The following is a 24,370-nucleotide window of genomic DNA, read 5'->3' as shown; positions in this document are numbered from 1 at the left end:
ATAGTCTGTATTTGCAGTGCACAGAAATCTTTGAAAACAATTACAAGTCCTGGAAGCCTTTGGAGCTGGTCAAGATGGATCCATTCAAGGCTGTCTGTCCCCAGACTAGAGGAATACAGAAAAGTGGAACGAAAAGGATTTCCTTCTCCAAAAACTGTACCAGGATACACAAACATTTCTGCAAGCAGAAATACTCTTGCCATATTAGTAAGCCACCTCAAGAGAATTGATTTTGCTCTTGCAGTATGTTGCTATTGTTTTCTCACTGATTTTTTTCACCAGTTTTTGGCAGTAAGTTCATGTTCCCAGCCTGCAGTTACTGTCACACAGAGATTAAATCCATCTGTGATCTTGATTTTTTGCCCACCCAGCCAGAAACCTGTTCAGCTCCGCACTGCACAGCCTCCCTTATGCAGCAGCATTTCTAAATACTTTAGTGTAGGTAGTGCTATATCAACACAGGAATATATGCATTTGTCTCTATATCTAGAGTGGAGATGTAGAAACTCTGTTTAGTATTAAACAGTTGGATAATATTACTTTTCTCCAGGTACTTCTTTAGCAATTTTCAAATAAGTATCAGAAATTCTTATTTCATTTTAAACCCAGTGTTTTTAGATGTAATATGTAGTTACAAAAATTAATACCTAGGTTGAATAGGAAGAGACTTAGATAGCAGTGGATATTTATTACGTGTGAAAAAGAAAGGGGATTTTGAGACTTAATACCAGTGTTAATAATGTGAAGACTTCAGAGAAAATACTTAAGGGCTGAACTGTCATTTAGGTACACTTGTGTACTAAGTTTTGAAAGGCTGAGCATTTGCATATTTGGACAGTTCATTCCATCTTTGCACCTACTTTAGGAAAGAGTGATGGTCTATCTGAAGACAGGTATCTCTCTATTGATCCTCTGAGGTGACTGTTTTTGCTTTGATACGTGACTTCTAGGTAGATTGTGTTAAGTATTGTGTTAATATTGTGTTGAATCCTGTTTTGATTGATCTGCTGTGCCTGGGCTTGGCTGCAGTTAAAGTTATGTAAATTATCTCATGTCAAGTATTATTCTGTGGGGATGGAATTTAGGAAATGTTAGGTGTGATTGCTGCGGCAATCCTAAGGAGATCATAAGGTCTTTTTTAGTTAGTTAGATTGCTTGACAGTATGTAAAGACTTACTTTTCATACTAAAACTCACCTGGGTGTGAAAATCCTAGGCACACAATGAAAACTAATATAATTATAAAGAAGAAAAATGGTAAAATTTATTCTGCACAAATCCTGGTTTGGTAGCAGGTTCCTTAGAGGTTTTTTTTTTCCTTCTTTCTCGTTTTTTAGTTCAAGAGAGGATTTTTTTCATTATGGTTTATAACAGCAATAATTACTAGTTAAGAACCTGGGGAATGGAAAGCACTTCCCCTTATATAGCAGTTTATTTAGGTCAGTCAGTATTTCATACAGGTGTGTTGGAGTAGACAGAGGAAGTAAGTTCAGACTCAGGTTGAGACTGGGAAGGCTTTTTAAGAGGAGATGCTGCATCATGGAAATCTTTCTGTATTGTCTTGGATTTAAACACATGAGGAGAAGTGAAAGTATCTTTCAAACATGTTGATGTTAGTAGCTACATGTTCTGTAAAGGAGAGTACTTCAACATGATACTTTAACTTTCATTAAAGCATTAGCATAACAAAACTCTGTATCTCTAGATATACCTGTTTCTTGCTCAGTAACGAGAGATACTGGTAAAGCTCATTGAGTCCAATGTTTTCCAAAAGACTGCATTTATGAATATTTATGTGTATGAATATACCTGGGTTCTGGTTGAATCAGGTTCAGAGACAAGGATTGGTTTTGAACAGTGATGTTGGTCTGGTTTGGCTTGGTTTGGTTTTGAAGTTTTGGATTTTTTTTTTTTGACTTATAGCTCAGCAGTCAGGAGATGTGGCAACACCTAGAATCTTCTTGACTGATGACAGGTCCTATGTATCTTAATCCTATGATATTTCATTATGTCTTTTCCAGAGTGGCAAAAGTAATGAAGGTTCCTGTGTATGAGACACCAACAGGATGGAGATATTTTTCCAATCTCATGGATTCTGGACGTTGCTCACTTTGTGGAGAAGAAAGTTTTGGCACAGGTAAGTAATACATACCAAAAAAAGTTTCACAGACTTTTGCGGTAGTTTGAGCCTGGCTGGATGCCAGGTGTCCACCACACCGCTCTATCCCCCACCTCCTCAGCAAGCCAGGGAAGGGGAGAAAACAAGATGAGAGTCTCTTGGGTTGAGATAAAAGCACTTTAATAAAGAAGTAGCAAAGCCGCACATGCGGGAAGAAAAGCAAAAAAGCAGATAAAGCTGTTACTCTCTACTTCCCATCAGCAGCGATGTCCGGCCACCTGCTGAGAAGCTGGGCTTCGGTACACGTAGTGATTGCTTTTGGAAGGCCAGAAATGAATCTCGCCTCCCCTTCCTGCTCCTCTCCCCCAGTTTCTATTACTGAGCTGACATCATATGGTATGGAATATCTCCTTGGTCAGCCTGGGTCAGCTGTTCTGGCCATGGTCCCTCCCAAGATCGTGCTCACCCACAGCTATTGGTGAAGGTGGGGCAAGGAATGCTGGAGGGACAGCCCTGATGCTGTGTGAGCAGTATTCATAATATCGATACCAACAGTAAGCACAGCACTGCAGGAGCTGCTGTGGAAAATCACTACCATCCCAGACCCATTACAACTTTTAATGACATCTTTTAATTTTCCTGGGTGCCTAAAGTCAAAGCCAAAAGAATTGACAAATTAACTCTGTCTTGTTCTGGAACAACCAGTTATTCCCATCTTGAGGGTCTTCTTGCAAGTCTGCTGTCCAGTACCTTCATGTATGAAAAATGTGCAAGATGGACATTCAGAAGCCATAAGCAATCTAATCACTGTCCAGACAGCTTTTGGAGATGCCTGTCACTCCTGTGGCTTGATCATAATGCAGAAAAGTCTGACTAGTTCCAGTGTCTAACGTTTCTAATGTGTCTAATGATACGTCTAACCAAACCTGTTGCAGGCATCCCTTTTTGGAACATCATAATTACCAAAAATCAGATAAAGTCATCATTACAAAAAGTTCAGTTACTTGTCTGCATCTGTGTTTTCCCTATGTATTCAAACCACAGAATACAAACCATTTCCCTATGTATTCAAACCTCAGAAGAACCATTCAAACAACAGAATGCAGAATGAAAGACAAATCTGAGCCCTCATGAATTAAGTACTGACAAGAGGCATTAGAGCAAACAATTAAAATATGTAGTCTGTAAATCTGTGCAAATGTGGGTTTGGTTTTGGAAAAAAATCCTGTCCTTATCATCATGCTGAAGAATCACAGAGGTTGGAGTGGACCTGTAGAGATCATCCAGTCCATCCAGAGTTTGATCTTCTGCATAGGCAAGATAATTTGTCTAACTTCTTTCTGTTCTTACACTTGACTTCTTTCCTTATCCTTCTGTAGGATCCTAGCAATTGGACTTTGTAACTATTGTCTTTTTCGAATTTTGCAGCTTCTGTCTCCTGACCTCAGACCACTCTCTGCATTCCTAGTACTCTCTGTGTTCCTGTGTAATCTGATTCTCCTACCCTATCATTAATTCCTCACAATCCTGACAAATTCTGCCTCTTGGGGATTCTAAAGGTGCTTGAACAAAATTCCGGGCCAGCATGGGGAGCTGCTCTATAGCAGTATTTAATCTGTGCATCTTGGCATGTTCTGGTCAGATGAGCATTTTTATGCATCCAGTGCATCAGTGCAGAATGCTATCTAAAGGCTAATCTGAACCCTCAAGATTCAATCCCATGGTCATCCAGGCATTTTGAGAACTGGGTTTAAGTTCCTCAGTGTGTGTGTAGTTGCTATGTAAATGAATCCTTGACAGTGCCTACAGGGCATTTATGCAATGACTGTGGTGCCTGAAGTTTGATTCTCCCTGCCTCAGTTTCTTTATTATCTCTCACTTCAATGAAGCTGTCTGAAAATGTCTCATATGCCAGTCAGTAGGTTTATTTGTAAGACACAGTCTGGCCTGTAGATGACCAATACTTTAGTAATGCAAGCTGCTTTTAGCAATAAATATTTACCTCATTGCAAATGTTTTAGTAATGTCCTAAGTTGCATGACCTTCACAAGTCTCTGCCAGTATTGCATATTTTAATGAATTTTACATCTTTTCCCTCACTTACATCTGTTTAGAGAACTGAAACTTGTCATTTTAGCTTTCAGCATGGAATATTTAAAGAAATACCATATAGCTGATTAGAGTTGGAAACTTGCTGTTCTGTGTAAGAAAAGGGAATTCTACAGATCTACATTCAGTCATCAAGCTAACTGAACAGCACTGGAGACCAATGGCTTGTGTACCCAGGTAATCCAGCCCAGCTGGAATTTCCAAATAATACAGAGCCCTGGTTTTATAACATAAGGGGTTTTATTCTGGCAAGTAAATAAAAGCAATTTTTCTGCTATAAAAGGAAAAAAAGATTTTGAAAACATCCCATAGGGCTGTGTTTCCCAGACTTGTTTTCTGGCAGCTGATCTTGGAGCTCAACCAGTGCTTTAAAAACTTCTTCCATTTTTGTAGCAGTGTGGGGAGCTTGTCAAATGAGGTTGGTAGTTTTCTGGTTTGATGAGTAATCATGGGACACAGTGCATAGAAGGTGTCAGCAACAGCAATTAGTTTCCAAATTTCATCAGCAAACTATTAATCAGGATTAGGAGAGCCGTGTGGCTGATTTATTTTTCAGCAGTTTGAGCCACTTCAGTAATAGCTACATCTTTCATAAATTTGCATGCTTCATATCCGAATTTCCAGATGCTGTTAATATCAGCTGCCTTCTCCTGCAAGATTACGCAGAAGAACTAGTGGAGGATATAGAAATGTGCTGCTGCTGAAAAGAATGAAAGCCTTATGAGTGTTATGGTAGTATCTGTTACAGTAGCATAAATCTAAAATAATCTTTTTAACTTGAAAAAAGGAACAGATTAGAATATCCCTAGATCTCTATTTGCCTGAAGTATCATCAAGTTTCAGATTAATGGGTAAGAAATTTGTAAGACTCAAAGTGTGTGCAAACAAAAGAATGTACTGTGAATTTGTACACTTGCTTCAGCCAGATTTTTGATTTTCAAAGTCACATTTGCAGAATGGAATGTGCTAAACAGAGGTGACTAGTTGAGGGAAAAGCAATTACATTTTCTGCATGCATACGACCCTCAGAGCTCACTGTCTCTGTCAAAATTGGAAATCTTAAATACATGCAGTTTGACATGTTGAAGACAACTTGCATGCCAAACAGCTTTGCATTGTCAGAAAAATAATTTATGAACATTTTTGCATGATCTTACTTTTGTTCTCACACTACTGCCTCTCAGGACTTTACTTCAGTTTAAGCCTGTTTAGGCCAAGTACTACTTTGTGAATGGGAACAGACTCTGAGAATTTTTCCCAGATTCTTTACTCTGGGTCCAACCATAGCAATTGACTATTGCAGTGGTAAAAAAATAACATTTGCTACTGTTATGTGGAGAAATATGTGAAAAAGTAACTAAAAGAAAAAGTTGACAAGGTAATTTCAGTTTTAATTTCCCGTACTGATGGGAAATTAAATGTAATGGGATAATCAGAAAAATATTTGTCGGTTCCTCTGTTTTGTTGATTCTTTCTGCTTCAGCTCATTAAACAGAGTCAGGAGTTAATTTCTGCCTTGGACGTTTCCACTGGAAGTATCACTGAGGATTATCCTGAGATTGCTGAGAAGCTTTAGCAAGCTAAGAGGACTGTTGGTGTTTCAATCTCCAGAATACATACCTCGGAGGTCCCTTTTATCTTGATCCCTTTGCACAGGGCAACTCTGCCTCCGCAGATCCACAGCAGTAGATATTGAACCTATAAAGCAAAGTTGAACTGAAACAGCAGAAATGGACTCCCTCTCTAGATTTTTTACCATGTCAACTGAGCAGTAAGAATAAATGAGAAAGAGAAAAAAGATACCTACAGACAACGTTAGAGTAGGTGAAAAACAGAGTTAACCATGAGAACTGCAGTAACAGATTTTAATCTGCTGAGAGAAAGAAGGGCAATAATTAGAAAAATGGTATGCGCATGTAGCAACCCAGTTGATGGATAGACTGGTGAAATAAAAGAGATGGAATAAACAAGTTCTTAGAAATCCCATTTGTCAGTTTCCTTGCTGTTAAGAATACAAAACTGAGACACTTTTTGGGCACAGGATTCTTGTCCCTGTACTTACATCAGGTTTATGGTTTTAATTGCTGGCACTTGATTCTGGAACAATTGGTTTTTTTCCAGCTTTGTCATCTAGATTTTTGCTTCTGAATTGCTTTCTTCCAGAAAAGCAACAACCTGTGTGTCCTCCTGAAGGACACAGAAGGACACAGCACATGCTAAGGCTGCTAAATGGATCAAAAGAATGATACATGTATACACTCATTCTTCTTCATACAAATTTATGAATTTAAGGCTCAGAGCATAACAGAGAGCTTTCCAAATATTCTTCTGTTCATGTTTCACTGACCATTTTTGTTCAGTTCAGCTTACTCAGAGTGCTTGTGAAATCAAAGCTGATCTCTTCTTTGGTGTTCAGTTTGGACTGTTGCACAGATATCATGATGTATAGACCATTCTGCTGAATGAATGTGGTGCCTTTCACTGCGTGATTTCTTGGCCTACAGTCTGCAGAGCATTACAGAAGAGGAAAATAAATGATCGTTTACACTGGGACAAAGCACTGAAGTGTTTAGCACAGTACTCTGTCTCTTGCTCCTTCCTGGTACATGTTGAGACAGTTAATCCATTTAAGTTGCTGGTAGTATCAGCCAAAGAGAGGGCTTTTCAAGTGAAATTGAATTTTTTAGTGTTAAGGATGAGTGGCTGAAGGAGAGGCAAGCAGCTTGAGAAAGAACAGCCATGGTGGGATGAGCTTGCTATTACCTTGGGGCTCCACCGCCTTGGCCATGGCCCAGGACCCCAGATGTCAGCATCTAGGGCTGCCAGCTCCTGCCCCAGTGAAGCTGCATCAAGGCCAGTCTCCAGTTCCCCACAGCCCTACCCTTCCTGGCCATGGGCCCCTCGACCCAGCCCTAGCTATGGTCCCACACCCTGGCTTGGCCTCTGCCTGGCCAGTCCCCAGGGTGGTATTGAGTGCCCAGTGCTGGGATTGTCCTGGTGCCCCTCAGCTGCTGTACTCATGGTTGGGGCTGGGATGGGCCCTGGCTGCTGGAGGAGCACCCAGCCCCTGTGGTGACCTGATGACTTTCCCTGCTGCTGCCAGAGGAATGATGGACACTGGTGGAAAGTGACAGCTTTATTCTAGGTCTGTCTTTTGGTGGCAGTGGCAGAAACCTGCACCATTACCTGGGAACAGACTCTGGCTACAATAACAAGGCTCATGACCATGCCACCTGCCCTGCCTATGGAGTGAGCAGACTTTGTTATCCACAGGCCACAATGCTGCTGTTTCTGTGGAAGGCATCCTTCAGCTGATCTAGCCTGTTATTGGCAACAGGGGCACAGAAAGGGCTGACTTCCTGTAGAGGGACATCTGGTTTCATTTCTTATCTAAAGCTGTTTGCAAAGCTATGAGAGCTCATAAATAACCCTGCCCTTTTTCTTCTGATTAATTGGCACTCTGCACTTTCACAGCAGCCAGGACTCTGGATCAGTCTTCCTACAGCAGCTCCTGGTGCACCAGCCCTGATTACTAGCCCATAGCTCTGGCTATTGTAGTAAGAGACTGCTCTTGTTGCAGAAAGCTTAGGTGTTACAGATCAAGGCAGATAAAAAGTAGCAGAAAGGAAGTATTCCTGCTGTAATGACAGCTGCTTTTCAAATGCAATGGGATGTTACCAGCTGTCTTGGCTCTTAAACCCATCTACAGTAGTTTTCTGCCTTACCTAACTTGTAGGTATGTCTCCTTCCTCTTAACAAATCTTAAGCAATGATTCCTATACAACTCTGATTGTGCTGAAATAGTAATTTTCATTTAGTTAACTCCCTCATAGTTAACTTGCTTATTGTTAGATTTGAGATGTTAGAAGTCTGCACCTGCAGGTTTGAACATTGCATGAGAAGACTGAGCTGAAGGCAGAGTTGTGGCAAGCCCAGGGCAATGGGCTCTGAGCAAGTATCTCTGAGTAGCAGCTCCTACCATGACTGTTGCTCTCTCCCAAGAGGAGGGACTGCAAGCCCTAGGCAGCTGCAGTGACTGGAAGATGGACATCAAGGCTGAACTATGAATCACTATGAATCACAGTGGCTGTCTGCACATCTTGCTGTTTTCCTTTTATGTCCTTAATTTTCTGTTGACAGTTTTTTTATAGGATTAACAGCTTCAGTGCATCAATTTATGTTATGGGAACCACGTCTTGTGCTGGTAGGAGAACACAGCTGTTTTAACTGTGTAGATCTTGCAGGCTCTTATGTACAACCACAGCACTGCAAAGCACAAGATTTTTGTGTTTAAAGGGGGAAGATATTTTTAACCTAAGACTTTTTAGATTCCTCTCTGGAGGATTTTGCTAAGTATATTCTAAGGGCACAGATAGTCCAATTGGTTGCCTCATTGATCAGTAGGTAGATAGAGGAAATTAAGCTTGTGAATTGCTGCACTTGCTTTGTACTCAAGGTTCCAGTAATGTGTGACTAGATAGAAAATGATAAGACTGCAGTTAGCAAACTTCAACCAAATATAGTATTATGCCGGAGCAAAGGCCACATATTTGATGTCTCTTCAAGTTTCTTGAGGCTATAAGCTTATGTAGTTGTCATCAACATCTATTGTGCATCAGATATCTTGTATCTTTCTTTGTGTTACTTCTTATAGATGCTTCCATGTGATTTTTTTTGTAATCTGGGCTAGATACATATTACCACAAAAGCTTACTCTAAATTATTTAAAAGGAGAGGGCACTTCCTGAGATGACTCATAACCTTCCAATGAAACAGTCTTCCATAGCTGAGAGTATGTCCTAAATCCTGTGAAGTATTCCAGAATTGTTGTCTTCATAGCTGGATCATTTTCTCTTTGTAAATACATACAGTACAGGCTCGATGTTGACCTGCTGGAGAGCAGCTCTGCGTAGGGAGACCTGGGAGTCCTGGTTAACAGTAAACTAGCCATGAGCCAGCAATGTGCCCTTGTGGCCAAGAAGGCCAATGGCATCCTGGGATGCATCAAGAAGAGTGTGGCCAGCAGGTCAAGGGAGATTCTCTTCCCCATCTATTCTGCCCTGGTGAGGCCTCATCTGGAGTTCTGTGTCCAGTTCTGGGCTCCTCAGCTCAAGAAGGACAGAGAACTGAAGAGAGTCCAGCACAGGGCCACCAAGATGATCAGGGGGCTGGAGCATCTTCCTTATGAGGAAAGGCTGTGGGAACTGGGACTGTTCAATCTGGAAGAGATTGAGGAGGGATCTCATTAATACTTGCAAGTATTTGAAAGATGTATGTCAAGAGGATGGGGCATCACTTTTTTCCGTAGTGTCCAGTGATAGGACAAGGGGTAATGGGAAGAATGGTAATGATCTGCTTAGCCTGGTGGTTGAACTCAAGGAGGAGATGGAAAGACTCAGAAGCAGTTCCAATGTCTGTTCATCCTAAAGGCTGCAACTCCTCTCCGCCTCTCATGTGGCTCTACTCTGCAGCCCACAGGCTCTTCAGCATGGCCTGCGCCATGGCCACCTCCTCATAGAGTCTCTCGCCTGTCTGGGTGCACTCACCCAGAGCTGCTGGTGGCGCTCAGTCCTGCCATTACCCTCCATGGGTTTCGGGGCACAACTGTGTTCTCACCACGTGTTGCAGAGGGGTCTCCGGTCTGTCACTTTTCCTTCCTTTCTCCTTCTCTGACTGTGGGGTCCGCATGGTCACGTCCATCTTGTACCATTCTTACACCTCCTCCCAAGCACTTCAAATTCCCGTCCTTAAATAGTGATGGCAGAGATGTCAGATTGGCCCAGCTGGACTGGAGGTGGGTCTGAGCTCAAGAGGTGGAGGAGAGCCTGAGAACTCTTTACCAGGTCTTCACTGCAACCCCTTTCCCCTGTTACCAAGCAAAAGCGGCTCCTTGCTAAACCATGACATCTACTCTAGGTGGTCCTACTCTGGCAGGGGGGTTGGACTAGATGATCTTTCAAAGTCTCTTCCAACCCTTAAGATTCTGTGATTCTGTGTGAAAAAAAAAGTTCGATTTAAACATGAGGAAAAACTTACTTCACTTTGAGGCTGAGGGAGCCCTGGCACAGGCTGCGCAGGGAGAGTGTGGAGTCTCCTTCTCTAGAGGTTTCCAAACCCTCCTGGATACATTCTTGTGTGACCTGATCAAGGTGCTTTAGCTGGGAGATTGGACTAGATGATCTCTAGAGGTCCCTTCCAACCTCTACCATTCTGTGATTCTATGAAATACAAACCTAGGAAGGAATTTATACCTGAGCATCCAAATGTCTTTACCACTGAGGTGTGGAGAAATATGGAAAGGGAAAAAAAGTGTTATTCTCTACTTTGTTGGTTTGCTGGGGTTTTTTTTCCAGAACACATTTTTTCAGACTCTTCTTCTTTGTCCTAATGGGAGGTCATGAACATTCAGGAATTCTTTGTTTTTCATAGAATGTGAAAATTCTTTCTCCACAGCTTATGAACATCTGCAGATATAAGAAGATGCTCTAGAACTTGGCTCCCATAATTCAGAACAGTTTGGTTTATGATCAAGGATTTGCATTTCTAGCCCAAGTCTGTGAAGCTGCACCAGCGATGTGAAAACACCCTGTATGTCAATGAACAGGAGTCATAATTAAAAATGTTTTCCAGCTAGTACTATTTCTATTCACATACTTGTACATCTTTTGATTTAACCTTAGTTTACAGACGTTGTCATATATAAGTAAATCACTAATTTTAAATATTAGTTTTGGTTAACTGGAAGATGTCAGAGTTGCTGAGGTAGTACTGTTGATAACTGTTACGTGACATACAAGGTTAAATGAGACATTTGCCCAGACTCTTCACCTTGTTTTCTGATTTTCAGTGATACCAAACAATGTGTTTTACATATACTTCTTAGGGTCTGATCACCTTCGAGAGAAAGATGGACTGTGGGCTGTGCTAGTTTGGCTTTCAATCCTAGCAGCTCGAAAGCAGAGTGTGGAGGAGATTGTCAGGGATCACTGGGCAAAATTTGGCCGTCACTATTACTGCAGGTAAGAAAAATAAGCAAAAGGCACAGGAACTTGCGTATTGGTAGGACAATTCTGCTACAACCATGTCTTGTTTACCTATTCTTAACTGCACTTAGGTGTACATTTGCTATGTCCACAGAATGAAAGTATACCAGATTGCCACTGTTCTATAGACAATTTATTTCTGATGACTGAGTGGCAGCAAAAGTTACTTATGGAAGGAGCAGCTTGTGTGTGTCACATCTAAAATACGAGTAATTGTATGTTCTGATATGTAATGGCAGAAAGATCTCTAGGCATAGCTAATTACAAGATATTGAAAAAAAATGGAAATCCCAGCAAGGTTTACGTTGGCATTTCCATATGTGCTTCCGTATGACAGTGTTTTAGTGAGAACTGGAACTATGCCTACTTTTAATTCAGGAGAACTCCTCCAAAGATCTGAACATTTAATAACTGTCAGATTGCACAGGACTTGCATGTGTATGCTTGTTAATATGCAATCAGGACTTCAGTGTGCCACCTCAGATGTTTGACGTAAGCAGTAAATTGCTAATTGTGAGTATATGGAATTCTGTGAAAACTATTTTCTCGACTGTAGGAGACTGACTTCTTGGTTCTGCTTTTTTTGGGGTTTTTTTAATGTATGTGCAAGGTTTGATTATGAAGCACTGGAACCCAGAACAGCATATTTCATAATGAGAGACATAGAAGCTTTGATCACTGACAAATCATTCAGCCATCAGCAGTTTGCTGTGGGTAACAATATCTACAGCGTGGAAAGAACAGACAGCTTTGAATACATAGATCCTGTGGATGGCACTGTGACCAAAAGACAGGTATGGCTGTAGTGATTTAGTATGAAAGTTTTGCAACTGTCATATTGTCTGTAACAGTGTTTTTTTCTAACTTTCAGCTGGCAGGTCTCTCCATTTATATATAGAATGGTGTTTACTTTGCTCTGATAGATGCTGCATTTCCTACTTAAGATTAACTCAGTCTGGATAAAATAATCCACTGCTTTTTTAGCTTGCACTTGCTGTGCATAAAGGAAAACAATAGCATCACAGAGAATACAAGAGGAGATGGATTCCCTGTGAACAGCAAGGCACATATAGGGAGGATTCCCTTTCTTGAATAATACAAAGTGTTCATGTAGAAGGAAAGTCCTCCCCTTTTCTGTTTTCTATCTGAAGTCTGCACTTACTATACATTAAAATAAAGTTAAAATTTTCTTGTTCTTGGTGACCCACTTGATTTGCATGATTAAAGTACAGTCTATTTAGCATGAAAAATAATGTAGTGGGTTGTACCCCATATGGGTATGCTTGACCTCTCTAGCCCAAATAACTGTTTCTTTGTTCCTTCTGGGCTGTGGGCCGTGTTCATAATGAAATTCCTTGGCTGTCAAAGACTGCATTTCAAACTGAGCCTTGAGTGTTTCGAAATTCATGACACATTGAAAGCTGATCTTGTAGTTTTACCAGATGTCAATGTATATTCAGACATTTTGAATACGAATGAGCCAGCAATGTGCTCTCCTGGCTAAGAAGGCCAATGGCATCCTGGGATGCATCAAGAAGAGTGTGGCCAGCAGGTGGAGAGAGGTTCTACTTCCCCTCTGCTCTGCCCTGATGAGGCTTCATCTGGAGTCCTGTGTCCAGTTCTGGGCTCCCCAGCTCAAGAGGGACAAGGAAGTGCTGGAGAGAGTCCAGTGCAGGGCCACTAAGATGCTCAGGGGACTGGAGCGTCTTCCTTATAAGGAAAGGCTGCAGGAACGGGGGCTAGAAAAGAAAAGACTGAAGGGGGATCTCATTAATATTTACAAATATCTAAATGATCGGTAACAGGAGGTTGGGGCATCCCTTTTATTCGATGGTAACTAGCAACAGGACGAGGGGTAATGGGATGAAGCTGGAACACAAAAAGTTCCATTTAAATATAAATATAAGAAATATTCCACCCTTTTACTGTGAGGGTGACAGAGCAGTGGCACAGGCTTCCCAGAAGGGCTGTGGAGTCTCCTTCCTTGGAGGTCTTCAAGACCCGCCTGGACGTGTTCCTGTTTGACCTGATAGGTTGACCTGCTTCTGCAGGGGGATTGGGCTAGATGATCTTTAAAGGTCCCTTCCATCCCCTACCATACTGTGATTCTATGATTCTATGACTCATACTAAAGTATGTTCTGATTTTATGTTAACTTTTACTGTCCTAGTTTCTGGTTTGTAAATTACTTGACCTGACCAGACCTAGCCAATAATACTACAAGCCATTAAAATAATTGTCATGCCCTTCTGTTCAGAGTCTTTGTAGTTTCCTTGTCATTGCATCTGTAAAATATAGTGAGCCCACTTGCCACTGAACTACTTACTTTGTGCACATAACTGCTGAAACAAGATATGAGGAGATTGTCATATAGAAATCATGTGGAAGATTACAGGCATGGCAGACTTGTCTTTTCCTAGGGAGAAACACATATTTATTGAGAGTACAGTTCAACCAGTTTGTCTTTTGGCAAGGACACACTCCTAGCTCCATGCCTCTGCAGCCTCATTGGGATTCTCCAGGCATACTAAAATAAGAGAGGAAATATTGATCTATGCAAACGAAACAACAATCCGCTGCTGCCATTTTCCTCAGATAGCTTGCTCTTACTGTAAATTCAGATGCCTCTTTCTGAGGCATGCCTCTTTCTACCATGAGCTTTGTGCATATTTTCTAGCTGTGTTTTTTAGGAATCCATTCAAAGTTTTGTTCCCTGGTAGGCAGGGGAAAGAGAGATATATTCAGTGTAACTGCACTACGTCTCTGATTCATCAGGACTGAATTGCAATATAGGAGAGAGAAATCTCAGTGAAGCTCTGTCTCTGTCACATGAACTTCAAAGCCTGTGAGTTAACCTTGGAACACAATCTCGTTTCAGAGTTCCCACATCTTATTCATATCGATTAGCAGAACTAATTTGCCTAAAATAAATATCGCATAATCAGTGAATCTTAAGGGTTGGAAGGGACCTCAAGAGATCATCCAGTCCAACTCACCTGCCAGAGCAGGACACCTAGAGTAGGTCACACAGAAACTCATCCAGGTGGGTTTTGAATGTCCCCAGAGAAGGAGACTCCACAACCCATGTGGACAGCCTGTTCCAGTGCTCCCTCAGTCTCACAGTGAAGAAATTCTTCCTTGTATTTCTTTGGAACCTCTTACGTTCCAGCTTGTACCCATTGCCCCTTGTCCTGTCATTGCACATCACTGAGAAGAGCCTGGTTCTATCCTCATGACATTCAGCCTTTACATATTTGTAAACATTAATGAGATCACCCTTCAGTCTCCTCCAAGCTAAGAGCCCCAGCGCTCTTAACCTTTCATCATAAGGGAGAAATACCTGCAGATGTTCAGTGTAAAAACTGTTTTAAGCCTTTTCATCTGCTTCCTCACAGGAAAAAAATTCTATTCTCTAAGAAAATGTTGTTCTTATTAATGACAAATAGTTTGTTCTATTGTATTAAAACTGGAAGTTAATCTGTCCTGTGGGCTTTTCACTGTGCTACTCTTCTTTCTTTTCCTTTTGCTGTGGTTTATAATTTCTACATATGAAATTGTATGTTTCATGGAGCTGACACCTTCTACATAATAAATGGCAAGTAGGTGGCTTTAAATTAGCAAAGATGAAAAAAGGTGAAAAAATACCATTATGACAAACAGTAAGTAAACTGCTTCCAGTTTGACCAGCTTGCTTTGGCCTTGCTGAACTCAAAGGCTCAAAAATGTCAAAAAAGAAACTTCTATATGTTAGACTGAATATTCTGTAACAAGCAGGGAAAACCTGCTTGGATTTGTCTTTACAGAAGGGTTGTTCTCTAAGCAATGCTTTTTCATATTTATTTGGTAATAGTGTTGTCTGGGTTTTTTTTTGGCCTAAGCAACTCATGGCTTTTGCATATAATTAACAGATAACAATGAGGATTAGAAAATATTATTAGCTCTCATTAATTTCTGTAGCCTTCCTCAGTGAAAAGCATTGCTAGTGCTTAAGTCACTGTTCCTAAGGGAGAGTCAAAAGTCAGGTTTTTTTGCTGCTGGGTTCTCTGAAGTGAGTAAAACTACATCTCCATCTGCAAATATCATGATTTTAGAAATTGATTTGCCAGCCAGCTCTAAAGGCCATTGTTTGCCTAGCATATGATTTCTCCTTGGGAGTATTGCTTTTCGGGAGTACAGCCACTGTGTCTCTGTAATTCCTTTTTACAGAGTATATTTAACTGTATGGCAGAAATCCTGCCCTTACAGACAAACTTTATCTGTCATCATGTATGTGTAAAAATCTATAATTTCAGTTGTGTGTCCCTGAGAAATGTAAATAAGCTCAGAAATATTACAGTGAGTTCTCTGCTGGTCTCATGTCTGTATAAATTGCATAAACATCCTGTGTGCCATTAACCGTAACATCAAACTGTCTATAGATGCTGTTGTTTGGTGGAATATTTCTGTGTCATGAAGTTATGGACAGTGTTTATAAGTCCTTTTTATTCTGGAGACCATAATTTAAAGAGTGGTGAGACTTCAGATGGGCTAAACAAAGTAACAATGTGTTATTGTTATGATTGCCATGATAATAGATAACCATGGAGTATGTGGTTGTGCTAGTAACAGCATTGTGGGTGTTGCTTGGCCTGGCTGGAGCATATAAAATACCCATTTAGCTTTTGGAGTGGAAGACAGTCATATGCTTTGGTGATCACACTTTCATTTTGTGCAAATTGGTCAGACTTCCTTTCTTCTCTCCTAAAGCTGATTGACATGAGTGTTCCATACTTTGAGCTGCCAGTCCTGGGTTTGATGACCATTTGAAACAAACTATAGCCAGAATGACGAAACTCTTCATCTCCTGTCTTTTCACTGCCATAAAGTTAAGTGCAGTGAGCAGTGAGCAAGAGACAACCCCTTGCTCACGGGGTCAGATCATAACAAAGTGCCTGTATAATTCTAGGCAACCAAGATGAAATCTTGTTTTCGATTGAGATCAATGGCAAAACTCCCATCAGGATCACTTGAACAATCTGAATTTAAAGTTGGTTTAGTAGCAAATACTAGAAAAACAGGCTCTAAAGCTCAGTCTTCCAAGTGTAAACTATTTCTGTCACTTGTGCTGTACAAATTGAGACTAAAAGATAAATTTATATTGCCAATACGTGTTAATATTAATATATAATACCATACTGGCATATAAAGACAATTTCATGGTATAACCAAAGTTAGAGATTGAAAATACCTCTTAGACCATCTAATCCAGCCCTTTATCCATGGGGAATATTTTCCTGTTGTATGTTATCTAGTGTTGATGGGCATTACACAGGAAAGACCTGTTGGAGTGGGTCCACAAACCATTCTACGATTCTGTGATTATCAACCAATGGTTTACATAGTGCTGAAGATGTTTTGGCATATATCTAAGTAAACAAAGCTTTCAGCTTGCTCTTTAGAATATTGGGAGTACTGTGTTGCTAACATTAGTGTCTTCTCATGGTACTGATAAAACTGGAGGAATAAAATGCTTCTCATTGAATTATCTCCTTTCATTTTTCAGTGTTTTATGTCTCTTTAAACAAAAGTAGCAAGATCTCAGTTTATGCTGTAGGTATTTGCCAACAACCAGACTAAAAGGGGAAATAATGTTCAGTAGCACAGCAGGAGTGGCAGTTAGCCTAAGGGTACCATTTACAGGATGGGAAATAGACTGCATGTTAGTGCAGAATTGGTAAAGTATTGAACCACTACAATTGTTTAACTGTGCAACTTGGTCCTTTGCTCTTAATGGCCTTCTGGTAGAGAAAATCTATTGACTCTGGCTCTGGGTAGATGGTTCATATATACAGTATGAAGAGGGAAAGGAGGAATGAAAAAAAGAAGTGGAGATAGGAGCAAAGAGCAAATGCACAGTTAGTTAGTAATAAATGCTTTTTATTCTACACACAGGTAATGTGCATTAATGAGTATACTTGAAACTAATTAAAACCTTACTTTTCCCACCTTGTACTGCAGACTGTTGTTGAAATTCTTGTAATGAGATACTGATGCAGGTTTATGAGGGGTAGCAACTGATCTTGTCTTTTGTGTTCACAACTGACAACTGGTTTTTAATCCTGAGATCCTGTAGCTGTATCTTAGCTTGATAAGCACTGATCCTTGCTGATCTTGAAACTATTTTTCAGACCCTTGATTTTGTGTTCTGCCACATAGAATGAGAATAAATTGCTAACAAAAATAAAAACAACAGTAAGAGAGTCCTTGTTATGAGGAGTGGGAGGGAATACACAAGATCATTTCTAGTCTTTAGAGGAAGAGAAAAGTAATAAATAAGTTGTCTAGAGTTACAGAGAAAGAGGAGTTGCATCCATATGGCTCTTTCTTTCACTTTTTATTTTAAAGCAGAGAACTGTGATTTGTAAAGGTACTGCAGCCTTACATTTGGACTGCACCTTCTTCTCCCATAGGGGCTGCGGATTATTTTTTCAGATGCTTCCAGGCTCATCTTCAGAATGAGTGCTTCTAGCCACATAAGAGCTACTCTCCGGATCTATGCAGAGAGTTATGAAAAAGACCCTAGCCAGCACAATAAGGAACCCCAGGTAATGTAGTAACATTGTTTGTATGTAAGGCACTTCCTCTGTAACAGCAATGGCAACACTCAGCACTTCAACCCATTTACAGTGTTGGTGGATAATATTCCTAATGATACGATTTTACATGTTTTGAGGCAGGACCAGCAGCTTTAATATATGTATGTGCAATATTTAACACAACAGGGATGTCCAGGGCTGGGGTGCCTGGTGATTGATGCTGGACAATGACTTCTAGTCTGTCAAGAGAAGTGCTAGTTTTAATTTGTTATTCTTTTTTTTTTTTGCAAGTGTTGACATCTAAGTTACAGAACAAGGCTGAAAAAAAAAGATTATTTCTCAAGCAGGTTGTCTGGAGACCAGTGACGGCATCCCAGGGATTTTTCACAATGAGAATACAGTTAGGAAATACAGATATCAGAGTGTTAATAATGCAGGGATTCCGTGTAAGGGAAAGACTTGGTGCTGTGTGAGAATTATATCATAACCATACTCTTTCCTAACAAGACTGAAGTTTTAGAGCAGGTTGCAGTGTAGTCCAGCAGGTGCCTAAAACAATTCATAATGTAAATCACATTTCAAGCAGTCAGATTTTTCCCAGTAAAACATCTTCATGCTATGATATACAACACGAGAGGACTCAGAATGTTTTGTGGAAGGGAGAATAAGCATTTGGCTTGTACTCATTAAAGCCCTGTAGTTTGAAGTCCCAAGTACATGTGTATTCATGACTGGAAGGCAAATGGAAGTTTCCCCAAACGTAAAAGCTTTCTAATGCGTTTCAACCCTAAGTAAATGTTTGACTATTTTTTTTTTTTTCACCAGATTCTAACTGTAAATGGAATTTCATCTTATACTATTAAACAATGGTCTGTCAGTCACAAAAAGTACTTCGTTGGTTTTTTTTGTTTTGTTTTTTTTTTTTTATTCCTGCAGATATGATCTTCTAATTTGATCTACTTTTTTCTTAAAGTAACAGTTTGCATCCTCAGTGACTCCTTGGATAGTATGCTTACTTACTTGGATAGAATATTAAACTTCCAATAGAGGAAAGGATCTTGTTTGAGCAATTTTATTGTTTCCCTGTGTATCCAGGTTTAGCCAGCTAGCAGGGTCATAAATATATTTGATCAATGAAGAACACCGCTGCAACCCCATTCACACTTTCTACTGTATTGGATTTATTTTTTTCCGAGAAGACACTAGAAGCTGCCCCTATGTCAAACAATATAAAGTTCCAGCTGGCAGTGTGTATTTTCCTTCAGAAACACCAGAGCTTCTGTAAGAGCATTCTTGTAACCAGACAGAAGCAAGGTTCAGAAGAACTTTTTTTTTCCAATTTCTTTGTAGGCCAAACTACTGATATTAATGAATTTAAGAACTGTTCAAATATTATTTTGATACTGTCTTTCATATAATTAATTGCTAATACATTCCACCTAGAAAAATTAAGCATAGACTACTGTCTGATCAGCAACATCAGGATCCAAGGAATCGTAGTAAAATACAGCAGTAATTATAAGTCTGAGTTCATAGATAAATGTGAGAAGCACTGTCTTCTGGCTGCTAAATGAGCCATTGAAGGAAGTCAGCAGAAGCAGCTTCATTGTCACCTTGAAAATAAGGTGTGGTTACTTTCCATCAGTAGCTCAGGTCTTCCTATAAGCTGATGTCAACAGGAGTGATAATTAGGAGCAGTAAAGAAAAATGAACATAGTATTCTGTGCAAAATATATTAAAAACAATTCAATGTAAGCATTTTAAAATTATGTAATTTATAGTGGTGATGCAATCTAGCTCTAGAACAAAGTTTTGAAAGCAATGCCCAATGCTTTTCTAAAACTGACATGTTTCCCTTAGGAGACAAAACTGCTCTGCTGATGGACTGTGTTACTAGTGATGCCCCTCATCACTGTTCATCTGGGAAAATAGCTTTGCGACTACCTTGGAAGGTTTCCTTAAAAAGATTATTTCTTTGGTTTTAACCAGACAAATAGTGTCCAGCTAGCAATTTCAAGAAGTTCATTTCATTGTAACAAAAGACAGCCTTTTGTCTGGACCTTTATACATTGGCAAGTATCTTTTGGTAAAGTTAATCAAGTTACTAGCTGTGCTAAATTTAACAGAGATGGAAAAATCTCGAGGTATGTTGAATGGGCATCAGGTATTAAGAGTTTTTTGACCTTTAAGCTGATTTATAGCTTCATTTTGTAGGTCTAATCATTATTCATTATTTGCAGATCCTGATGTACAGTTAATATCTTCTTGTCCTTTGTCTAGTTGTCTGGATATGTTATCAAACTTGGTCAAGGTTCACACAGGAAGTTTCATGTATGAAGACTGAGAAAGGAATGAGTCATGACGCAGAGTTGTTTTAAATTGTTTTATTTGTAAATCCAATGCATTCTTCAACATGTGCTGCTGTTGCAGGATAAGGACCTTGGGAATAGTGTAATCTGTATTGTTCTGAATATGGACTACCTTTGTTTACAGTATAATCTTACTCATTATGTTTATTACAACAGCAACAAATAGATGTTGTTGTAGACCTGTGCAGTTTGTATCAAGTACTCTTTAGACAGGTAGCAGTGAATTGCAAATGCTGCAATTACATCTGCCAAAGACTAGGGAACAGTGTGCTAGTTAGCTACAGGATCATCAGATTTTGTAGCAGCAGCCAAGCAAAGATTTTGGAGCAGGAGCAGTTTCTTTGGGTTTTTGTCCAAAAAGGCAGGCCAATTAAAAGAAAAACCATTGGGATAAAAAGTGTCTTGATCGTTAAAATCTGAATTTCTGAAATAATTTTTGAATGGCAAGAAGCAGAGAAAAAAAACAACGTGATTTTCAGATGTACTTTGGTTGATGAGAGGATTGTGATTATGCATGATTGTGTACATACAGTGATTATACAAAGAGAGTATTTATTATGTGAATTTGTCCAAGAGCAAGGAACTGATATCAATAACCCAGAAGACCTTGTGTCTAATTCCACTTAATACGGAAAAAATTGAAGGTTTCTGTGTGCTTTTGTTATGACATTCTTACAACCCTAAGCACAAGTGCAGTTTGGTAGCAAATTGTACCTTTACTTACTTTTAAGGCATTAGGTCTTTTAGCATGGCTCTGATAGGCTGTTAGAATACACAATACTGTCCAGAGAAATCATATAAAGTTTTGCCTTTACTATTAAAATTCAGAAGAGTTCTTTTGAGGAAATGCGCGATATGGAGATTTCCATGTATTTGATCACCTGATTAAGTAACACAGTATGTTTGTGCTATTTACATACAAGTAATTTAGCTTCCAATTCTGCTCAAAGCCATATAGGGAACAAATTTTAAGTCATGTGAAACTGGAAAGTCTGTTTTCCTGTTATATAGGAAAAATACTTCATATGACAGTAATTACAGAATATTTAATGAATCAAGGAAATGAGCTCATTAAACCTAATCTTCACTCAAAGCTCTTTGGATATACTAGAAAATAAGTAAGCTATTGCAAATGTAGATGCTTCCATGCACCACTCAGTTTATGATTTCCGCCTGTCTTTATCACCCCCTATGCCTGCACTCCTTCCTTACTAGGGGCAGAACAGCCTCCTGACCTTTATTGTAGTTTTATTTTAGTTATCAGGCAGACCAGGCACAAGAGGAGGGAGATCAGTTTCCTTTTTCCCACTGAGTGTGCTGCTTCGTGGTAATACAGTGAGCACCATCAGTGCTGTGGATGTTACTGACCCAGTCCAGTTTGTTCCACAATGAACAGAGCTGTCGCTTAGACCTTCTAGGACGGGTGGCTGTAGCGCAAACCTTTCCAAAGACTTCCAGTGTTTGGAATGCAAGACCCATGCAGACATGCTGAGCTGAGCTAAGCAGAGCTGAGCTGAGCTATGTGATGAGCCTGTGTGGCAGAAGCCCTGGAGGTAGAGCTGTGGTGCCAGACTGTGTGGTCCTAAGGGTACTCAGTGCTGAGTTCACTTTGTAGTTGTTTTGGTCCCTTCTTTATGTCTCTTCCATCACTTCAGTGTTCCTTTATAACTGTACTGGTTTGACTTTTAAAAGAGATGACAGCCTAAAGGAAAAGCTCCTTCTAATAGGCAGGGCCCTTAAAACATATTTTGGGCGATTCACCCTTCTCTTCCACCTTCCTTTTTGTTTCCCTTGGCTGATGTGGTAGTGATTCTGTTGCCTAGGTCATGGAGGGCTAACAGCAGCTTTACACAGTCATATGAATCAAGGGAAAATTATATGGGGGCAGGAAGAAATAAGAAAGGAAAGAGTTATTTTTTAGTTTCTCTGTATCCTTGTTCCAAGACTCAGAGCTGTGTCGGTTACCCTGTTCTCCCTGAGCAACCTTCTGTGTAGTGTTCAAATGATAAAAAGAGAAGGAGTGAGAATGAATTTAAGTGTTAAAAGAGAAAAGAATTTCTACCCTGCCCCTGAAGCATTAAGGCTTATCCTAATTTATAGAATAATAATAATGGTAACACCACCTAGCAACTACAGCTTTTAGTGACTTGCAAGCATTCTGCAAGTATGTTTTTCTCAAGGCTGCCTTTGTGAACTGGAAAACTACTTCAATTGATACTAAATCTGTTAGGCAAGCAGCTGAAGAGGTAGAGTTTGGGATATGATATCAGTTTTTAGAGAGCGAAGCTGCAGAAAGGGAAAACACTTGGCACATCTTCTATCTTCACAGAGCTCCAGAAGTTAAACTGTAGCCCTTCTTTGACAGCTTCATGCTGTACTAACACACTTGTTTATCTCTCTTTAACTTCGAGCCATTAACAATTGCTCCAGGGAATTAAGTTCTTCTGGAATGTGCAGTGCTATGCCAGAACATTTGTTCTGAAATACTTACTGTCCAAAATGTCATTTTGACTGTTAGTAATTCAGGTGCCTAAATGCCTCTGTAACCGTCACACAGGGTTTAGCCAACTGATTACTGAAAAGACATGATGGTATCTGACTCGCCCTACTGATACTGGATCTTTGTCCCCAGGATGACATTCTTTTAAAACTGGTCAGTTTGGAAGATCTTATGTTACCTCTCCCTGTCATCCCAAAATACAGGGAGCAAACAGTTTAGTGTTTAATGTTTTACAAATACTGAGACGAATACAAATAATTTGCCTTGTGTTCTGAGTGTTCCACCCTGTACATTCTCTTGGGTGCATGTAAAGCTGAAAGAGCCCAAAATAGCAGTGGTGGATATGGTGATGAATTAAAAATGCAGTTCAGTGCAGTAAGCAGCATTTTGAGAACCGAAAAAGAGATGTGTAGTTTTATGGTGTTTGCTAAAATGCTTGGACCCTATTTGAGGGTATTGCCATTCTCTGAGCTCTTTTTTTTATTTATCTTTCATGGATAAATTGTGCAGAATGCTTTTGATTGATGAGACTGATGGGATAACTTTTGTTTGAGATTTTTATTAGACTGGGAAAAGTGAATTTGAGAAAATATGGGACGTGTTCATGCCTAGACTTCTGTAAAACACATTTGGTTGTCTTAACAAGGCTGAAATTCAGGACAGGCTAGAGGGGAGACAGAAGAGAAAAGATTCATGAGCTTTCCAGCAAAGTCTAGATATAAAGTTCTGATTTTGCATCAGAATTGCAAGAATTTTTGGTTAGTCAAGTTTTAGTATAAATGCTACACATAGTAGGTTTTCACAAGGTGTTTCTTGACATATAGATGGCATCTGTCCACCTGTTCTGAGAAAAATATTTTCTGAAGCCAAACTCCAGACATATGCTGAACTTTTAACCTGCAAGCAGGTATATTTCAGATCTGCATAAGTCTTTGATAAGATGGATGCCTCATGGGGCAAATCTTATCTGAGAACTTGACTAAAAGAAAGAGAGTTGTACAAAATCTTTTTTGCAAGATCAGAGGCAAAAAGTGAGCCAAGAAAGAACGATGCACCTCTGATGTCTCTGGTACGGATTATTCCCAAACCAAAGAGCTTTTGATTTGTGTCTGCCTTATGTCTACTTGTTTAATGTATTTCCTCATATGAATAATCATTCCTACCATTTGTTTTTCCACAGATAAAACTTCTGTCTCTTGTTACTAAAGCAAAATTCTGGTTTAACTCAGCTCTGTTAATTTTCAGTTCTTAAATTTTATGTAAAGGTTAACACACCATATCACACAGTTTTCAAGAGATAAATATGTTATTAATTTATAGTGTGATTGCAATTGCCATTTTGAGTTGAAATGTCAATGTAATGTTTTGCAATTTCTTAAGTACAAAAAAACACTTGAAAAATATTATTAAATCAAGATCTCTTGAAGATGTAGAAGTCTTTCTAGAATTATATTAACTGTGGATGACTGCTGGCTGGGATTTGTCTTTTGCAGCTGAAATATAAACTAATCATTGCAGAGGTATAAGCTGGAACATTAAGAGGTTCCAAAGAAATACAAGGAAGAATTTCTTCACTGTTGAGTTGACGAGGCACTGAATCGGGCTGCCCCAGATGGATTGTGGAGTTTCCTTCTCTGAGGACATTCAAAACCCACC

General features: G+C 39.7%; 1 protein-coding gene across 1 annotated transcript in view; it reads left to right on the top strand.

Annotated features, from left to right (window-relative positions):
• The window catches only part of PGM5 (phosphoglucomutase 5), a 68,586-nt gene that overhangs the window by 40,802 nt on the left and 3,414 nt on the right, over positions 1 to 24,370 (top strand). Inside the window, exons 7-10 of the mRNA XM_062017756.1 lie at positions 2,021 to 2,136; positions 11,111 to 11,246; positions 11,881 to 12,064; positions 17,720 to 17,854. Coding sequence (XP_061873740.1) covers positions 2,021 to 2,136; positions 11,111 to 11,246; positions 11,881 to 12,064; positions 17,720 to 17,854 — 571 coding nt within the window. The remainder of the gene's footprint in view (positions 1 to 2,020; positions 2,137 to 11,110; positions 11,247 to 11,880; positions 12,065 to 17,719; positions 17,855 to 24,370) is intronic.

This window comes from Colius striatus, chromosome Z (genome assembly GCF_028858725.1).
Source record: "Colius striatus isolate bColStr4 chromosome Z, bColStr4.1.hap1, whole genome shotgun sequence".
Classification (NCBI taxonomy): domain Eukaryota; kingdom Metazoa; phylum Chordata; class Aves; order Coliiformes; family Coliidae; genus Colius; species Colius striatus.
This window is presented reverse-complemented; position numbering and strand designations above follow the sequence as displayed.